Source organism: Pinus tabuliformis, chromosome 5_2, assembly GCF_031772625.1.
Source record: "Pinus tabuliformis cultivar Carrire ecotype Pingquan chromosome 5_2, CPIR1, whole genome shotgun sequence".
NCBI classification, from domain to species: domain Eukaryota; kingdom Viridiplantae; phylum Streptophyta; class Pinopsida; order Pinales; family Pinaceae; genus Pinus; species Pinus tabuliformis.
The window spans coordinates 362,467,243-362,475,039 of NC_142306.1; the positions used below are offsets into that span (position 1 = coordinate 362,467,243).

General features: G+C 33.8%; 1 protein-coding gene across 1 annotated transcript; it reads left to right on the forward strand.

The window, feature by feature from the left end:
• Positions 1–1,007: 1,007 nt before the first annotated feature.
• LOC149158971 (endoglucanase-like) lies at positions 1,008–5,174 on the forward strand. Its single transcript, XM_089434141.1, has 5 exons — positions 1,008–1,067; positions 4,000–4,101; positions 4,196–4,304; positions 4,443–4,601; positions 4,960–5,174. The coding sequence occupies exons 1-5, from the start codon at positions 1,008–1,010 to the stop codon at positions 5,172–5,174; spliced, it is 645 nt and encodes a 214-aa protein (XP_089290267.1).
• Positions 5,175–7,797: the final 2,623 nt, after the last annotated feature.

Sequence of the window (7,797 nt, forward strand, 5' to 3'; positions counted from 1 at the left end):
CATTTACATGGATATTGAAGGGGGTAGAAAAAATCCCAAGGGACCTTTTAAATTCTACTTAGCCTGGCTCAGGGAAGAATCTTATATCAGCATGGTCATTGAATATTGGAAAGAAAATCCACCTAGGGCTGGGGGTAATACCACACAAGGTTTTATCCAAAATCTTACAGAGTTGAAGAAAATGTCCAAACAGTGGGCACACAACAAAAGGGTACAGGATGAGCATTCCTTGCAACAGATAGAATCTGAATTATCTGTCTTTGAAAATGATCAGGGAGGTTTATTCATTTCTAATGATCACAAGGAAAATATCACATCCCTATACTCTTCTAGAGGGAAAATACTTAAGGACCGTGAAGAAGCTTGGCGATTAAGAAGTAGGGCTATATGGATGAAGGATGGGGATGCAAATACCAAATTCTATCATAAATTCGCTAATGGAAGGAAAGCGATCAATACTATTTGGTAGCTTCAACACGAACAGGGACATGTTGTCAACACATTTCAACATCTGGCCGAGTTGGAAACCTCTCATTTCAAACGAATTTATAGTGCCCTGCGGGAAGCAAACCTGGCAGACATCATAAGAGTGGCTCAACTTTTTCCGAGGTTTGTAGATCATGAGGAGGAAGGGGACCTGATCAAAGCTGTTACTCTGGAAGAGTTGGAGGCCACCCTAAAGTGGTTTAAAAAAGACAAAAGCCCACGACCTGATGGATGGTCAATAGAGTTCTACTTGGCTTTCTTTGACATCATAGGTGAAGATTTGCTAAAAGTAGTTGAGGATACCAAAATCAGTGGGAATATAGCAGCATCCATCACGTCTGCCTTCATATCACTCATCCCGAAAACAGATAATCCGGTCTCCTATGAAGAATATCACCCTATCTCACTCTGCAACTGCATTTACAAGATTATTACAAAGATCATTGCCAACCGGATGCAGCCCATTCTTTCCAACCACATCTCACCGGAACAATTCGCTTTCCTACAAGATCGTTAGATCCATGAGGCAGTGGGCACTGCTCAAGAAGTATTACACACTCTACATACCAGGAGATGCAAAGGTATGATTATGAAAGTTGATTTATCCAAGGCATTTGACAGAGTAAATTGGTTATACATTAGAATGCTTTTAACCCATCTGGGTTTTCCATACATATTCATCAAATGGATGATGAGTTGTATAACTAACATTCCCTACAACATTCTAGTCAATGGAAGTGCATACCCCTTTTTCTTCTCTGAAAGAGGTTTGCAGCAGGGATGTCTGCTGTCACCACTACTCTTCCTTCTAGTCATGGAGGGCCTTAGCAGACACTTAAAGGATGAACATAGAAGAGGCAAATTACAGGGTATAAAGATATTAGACTGTTGTATGCTAACACATTTACTTTTTGTGGATGATGTCCTAATATTTCTCAATGGCAGCATTGGTGACCTCACCATCATCAAAGCCTCTTTCTCCCTATTTCAATTGGCTACAGGAATGTTGATAAATGATGCAAAATGTACATTGACAGCAGCGGAATGCACACCACATGAGATCCTATTTGCACTTCAACGCTTTCCATTTACTCAATTGAGCCTGACGGAAGGACTGAAGTATCTGGGGTATAAGTTAAAACCCCTGGGCTACAAGATTGCTGAATGGACTTGGCTCATCTCAAAGATGGAAAAAAGACTCAATATTTGGTACCTCAAATATCTATCGCATGCTGGGCGACTCACACTCATCAAGAGCATCCTAGAAGCCACACCAGTTTAATGGATGTCTCTGGCTTGGATACCCACGGGTATCCTCACCAGGATTCAATCCCTCTATTGCAAATTTCTCTGGAAGGGTAGCATGCAAGGCAATACTTTTGCTTGTGTAAATTGGGATGCCCTTAATTTACCAAAGAAGTGGGGGGGATGGGGCTTAAAAAGGCTTGATGATTTCTCATCCGCTCTGGCTGCTAAGCTAGGTTGGAACTTGGTAACAACAGATAGTCTATGGTCAAAGGTGACTGTTGCAAAATATATTGCCCCATTACACATTATGGATTGGATTAGGCGGCCACACAGATGTACATCTAGGATTTCTATCATCTGGAAGGCGGTTATAAAGGCTTTAGACCCTATTAGAGCAGGAATAACTTGGAGAATACACTCAGGAAATAAAGTGCACATTGGTATTGATCCATGGATTGGCTGCGGGAACATGCATAGACTACCCCACAAACTCATACATCACCTACATAATTAAAATACCACTCACATAGCCCATATTGCAGATTATGATAATACCACTTTCCTACAACTGGCCTGGAAAACTGTACTTCATCTTCATATACCTCCTCAATGGGCACAACTATGGGAGGATTATACACAGGCACTTACAGAGGCTCACATTCGCATCACTGAAGGAGATGATGAGGTAATTTGGGCCCTATCTAAATCTGGGAGATACTCCCCCAAAGATGGCTACTTGGCCTTGTATGAACCTAGAAGACCTCAGAACATTGCAGAATGGTGGAGGCATCTGTGGAAACTAAAGGCCCCTCCTAGGTCTCGGTTGCTAATGTGGACTATCTTAGGGAATAAAATACCTATAGGTGATAACCTCCTTATGCGAGCACAATATGGGCCTCATTGGTGTCACCTTTGTAGAAGTGACAATGAATTTGTTCAACACCTATTCCTCAATTGCACAGAAGCCTGAAAATTGTGGGATATCATTATTCCTACTGTTGCTCCATCGAGTATATGGGTAGACTTAACTATTATTGAGGCCTGACAGACTTGGTATACATCCGGATGTACACATAAGCATCGTAATCTGCCCCTTCTGATATGCTGTCGCCTGAAATCACATAATTTTTCAAAACCAACCACCACACTGGTCTATTATTGCTGCTAAGGTTCTGGCTGACTACACCCTTATTCCAGATGATCCACCCCCATGGAAGGCAAAGAATATTGTACCTGAATGTATTGATGATAGCAAGCCACGGGCTTATTTTGACGGGCCGCACTGGGTGCGGTGGGGGTGCCATTCTACATATCAACCATCATCATTCATACAACATGCTCATGGGTTTCAGAAGAGGAACTAATAACTTTGCAGAACTACTAGCTGCAAAACATCTCATACATTTTGCTTTGGAGAAAAATGTCAGAGACATACAACTATTTGGGGACTCCAAAATCATATGTGACTGGCTGAATAGAACATCTAGATGCTCTTCTTTTTCTTTGAGTCACATTTTGGATGAAACTCTGAGATTGATTACATCATTTGACTCCTTCACATGTAAACACATTTTCAGGGTTGCTGACAGCCTATCCAAAGAAGCTGCGGTCCTATCCAAAGAAGCTGGGTCCGGGAGCCTGGCATCTGGATGATCCAAGAGAGCCTGGCATCTGGATGATCCAAGAATTGCACGATGGAGAACACTACCAATATTATCACCGGCCATTTATGGATATAATAGATTAATTTTCTGTTGGCATATGAACATTATTATTTTGTGTACATATTTATATGCATGAAGAACTTCACAGTTTTTTATATCTTCTAATTTTTACAGTTCTATATATATTGCTGCCTGCTTGTGTTGATCAAGGCAACAATCTTTTGATCACTTTGATGATGACGGACAGGTTTTTTGAAAATGATATATATTGCTGCCTCCCTGCATGGATCAAGGCAACAATTTTTTGATCACTGTTGATGATGACGGTCAGGTTTTTTGAAAATGATTTGAAATGCATTTATGCATCTGCAAAATGTAATTTCCTTTTATTAATGAAATTACTATATTTCTAGGGGAAAAAATGTTTTCCTATATCTCTTTTACTCTTTCTGCTTGCTTATTGATGAAGGTTTAAGTAAGGATTTAACGGAACAAAAAGGATTAGGGGTCATTTTTGGATTTAGAATTGATGGGTCACCATCTTTAATCCATATTTTTTTAATGGTTGATGTTTCATTATTCTCTGGTGGGGCTTTATAAGGCAACGGGGAATCCATTTTATTCAAAATTTGCTTTGGATAACGAAGGATGGAGTGGCAGCGTCTCTGAATTCAGTTGGGATAACAAATTTGCAGGAGCTCAAGTACTCTTAGCTCAGGTCAATATTTAAAAGTTGTTCTATCTTCATTTTTTTAATTGTATTAGGTATAGTCTGAACGGGCTGTTTTTCTATATAGGAGTATCTGTCTGGCGATAATTCCTTGAAGAAATATAAGACCGACGCAGACTCCTTTATATGTGCCTTGATGCCAAAAAGTAGGACCGTGCAGATTCGGAAAACTCCAGGTTTCGCTATTAAACATAACTGAATTCTTCAACAAAGTTCATTTTAGTTGAATTTCACAGGCTTTAATTGGAAGAATTAGCGAGAGTGAAAATGTATAATATCGCTTGAGTTTACAACTAATTGCATGAATTTTCCAGGCGGTCTTTTGTACACAAGATACAGCAGCAATTTACAGTATGTAACAAATGTAATGATTGTATACTCAGATATACTTGCAGATGCAAAGATTTCCTCAATACAGTGCGGGCGGTGTCTCAATTTCGGTTTCAGATATTCTAAGTTTCGCAAAAAGTCAGGTAATTATATTGATTTCAAACAAAGTGGAATAATTTATTTTATTTTTATTTATAAGATTCAAGAATAGGTCAGTTTTAAGGGTTAGTTTAATTGGTCTAGTTTCTATTGTTAAGTATTTAGTTCAATTGATAGATTTTCTATTGTTAAATATTTAGATGGAAAAATCACATAATCAACTCCTAAACGCCCTTCGATTAAACTAAACACCCTTAAATTAGACTTAAAAATCACATAGTCAATTCTCATGAACTCCCACTTAAAATGTGCAATCCACTTCTAACAACATCATAGACTTAATCCATCAATCATCATTAGGAAACTTACTTGCAAGGTGTTTGGTTTTGTGGACTTAATCAGGTAGATTACATCCGGGAAAAAACCCACTGCAAAGGTCGTATATTGTGGGGTTTGGAAGCCAGCATCCCCAACATCTTCATCATCGAGGTGCCTCCATTCCATCTATTCACGTAATGCCCAACAAGGTCGGTTGCAACGAGGGATACTCAGAGTGGTATAATAAAAATTCAGCGAATCCAAACGTTCATGTTGGCGGCTGTAGTTGGAGTACCTGATTCAAATGATCAATTCAACGATGTGAGGTCTGACTATAGTCATTTGGAGCCAACAACATATATTAATGCTCCCTTGGTTGTTGTCTTGCTGGCCTGTTCCAGCAGACCTGGTACTCTACTGCTGCTAATTCTGATAAGTTATACCTCAATAATAACGAGGAGCAAACCACATCGGAGTGAATTTCAGCAGCCAAGAAGTCTCCCTATGTATAACTGATGTAGTATAGTATAAGAATATGATTGGGACGCATAAATCTGATGCCCGTCTATATAATAATGGAATGCAGTTTGAAAGGAACTTTGCAAATCTATGTTCACGATTAAGGTTTCTGTAAATATTTATGAATTAATAATGTCAGAATATAGTCATGGATTTCTCACGTGGAGTACAGTGAAGGATATACAATTTATATATATTTTTAAAGTTATTAATAGTTATATATATTTGTGTATGCATTTTTTAAATCGAAAGTTACAGGAGCACTATTTGTTATTACTTTTTAAAATTAATTTAAATGGATTTTATTTTTAGATTTATTATTGTTATTATTATTGGTATGTTTGACATTTTTTAATTTTTAAAATGTGTATATTTAAAGATATAATTTTTTAAAAAGTAAGATAAATTTAAGAATTATATATATATATATATATATATATATATATATATATATATATATATATATATATATTTTGAGCATGTTAGTTTTTAGGTTTTGGGTTCATTTTTTATTTATTTATTATTTTTTAAATGTAATCAAAGTGATAAAAAAAAATGAATAATGTAATCAAAAGCTAACAATGATTGGATATATATATATATATATATATATGAATTATGGATCTTTTTTTATGATGAGTGATACATCATTAAAGTATTTTAATTGATACATTATTAAAATATTTTAACTATATGGTATAGAAGGAATTATACACACAATCTTCTTTATAATAACCATGACTTATTTTCAATTGCTTTATATATTGATAGATAAATGGATATTAGTTAAGGTGGATATTAAAATATTTTATTTATGATTAACAATAAATATTTTTTTAATTAATAATTTTTAATTGTAGTGTATGAATTCTTATTAAGTATTAAAAAAATATACAACAAAAATAAGTAATATGGAATAACACATATTTTTTTAAGAATCAAATGTAAAGTCAATATAAAAATATCTTATTGGAATTGGATTTTAAAATGTTTTTTTGTTATTAATATTTTTTTTAAAATGTTATATAACAATTCCATGTCAATGGAATTGATATAAAAATATCTTATTTAAAACGGATTTTAAAATATTTTTTTTTTTGTATAGTCTAACTCGTATTTGAACTTTGAATCTCACCCTTCACATATTACTTCATAACAAAATGATCACCAATTGAACTACACCCAAAAAATTATTTACCTTTCTCATAATAAATTATAAAATATAATTTATTTATAATCAAAATATATATCTTTATATAAATATATATGATCTAAACTTATATATATGTAAATCAAACTTACTATTTCATTATATAATATTATCTTAACTTATATATGTAAATCAAACTTACTATTAAGTACTCATCAACTTAGATTAAATATAAGATATATAACCACTTAAATGATGATATATTCATTTAATGGAATAGTCAATGTCTTACCATTAAAGTATTTATGTTTTACCTTTTATGTATTATAATTTTACATTTTACATTTTATGCCTATATCATTTCTTTTTATGTGGAAATAATTTTACTATTTTATATTATAATTGAGCCGAGGCCCATTCTATGTGTAAGCCTGTCACTCCGTCATCAAAGTTTAAATTTTGCTCATGTATGCCAAAATAAAAAAATCTAAAAATCTAAACATAAAATTAATTAATTTAAATGTTTTATATAGTTATTCTTATGGGTTCAATACTTTTTTTTTGGTAGGTAAGCACCCACAAGGGATTTGAACCAGTGACCTATGGCAGGAGTGCCTTAACAGTGCACCCGTTCACCGTCAATCCAAAGCCTCGTGGGCTCTTATGAGTTCAATAGTTATTTTATCATATACTTTGAATTTGAATGGATCATAAATTTACCTTCAAAAAAAATTACCACATTAAAATTCCAAATTAGGTAAAATTTTGAACATCTTTACTCTTTACTAAAGTCAATATCATTTCGTAAAATAAAGTAAAAATGTTATTTCAACACAAAGAATCCAAAATCTTTTAATATTTCTTTAATTAATATTTGTACAATGAATCAGGGAAAACCATATATATATAAAGACATAAATATTTTCAACAAAAAAATTACCACATTAAAATTCCAAATTAGGTAAAATTTTGAACATCTTTACTCTTTACTAAAGTCAATATCATTTCGTAAAATAAAGTAAAAATGTTATTTCAACACAAAGAATCCAAAATCTTTTAATATTTCTTTAATTAAATATTTGTACAATGAATCAGGGAAAACCATATCCCATATATATATATATATATATATATATATATATATATAGAGAGAGAGAGAGAGAGAGAGAGAGAAAGAGAGAGACATAAATATTTCCATCACCTAGAACTTGTAAAATTTGAAAATTTTGTTATCATGATATGTAAAAGATATC

Coding starts and splice junctions, on each gene's coding strand:
- LOC149158971 (XM_089434141.1), top strand. CDS start 1,008: ATGAGGCAGTGGGCACTGCTCAAGAAGTATTACACACTCTACATACCA. Junction 1,068..3,999: donor ACATACCAGGAGATGCAAAG/GTATGATTATGA, acceptor GGGCTTTATAAG/GCAACGGGGAATCCATTTTA. Junction 4,602..4,959: donor TAAGTTTCGCAAAAAGTCAG/GTAATTATATTG, acceptor GGACTTAATCAG/GTAGATTACATCCGGGAAAA.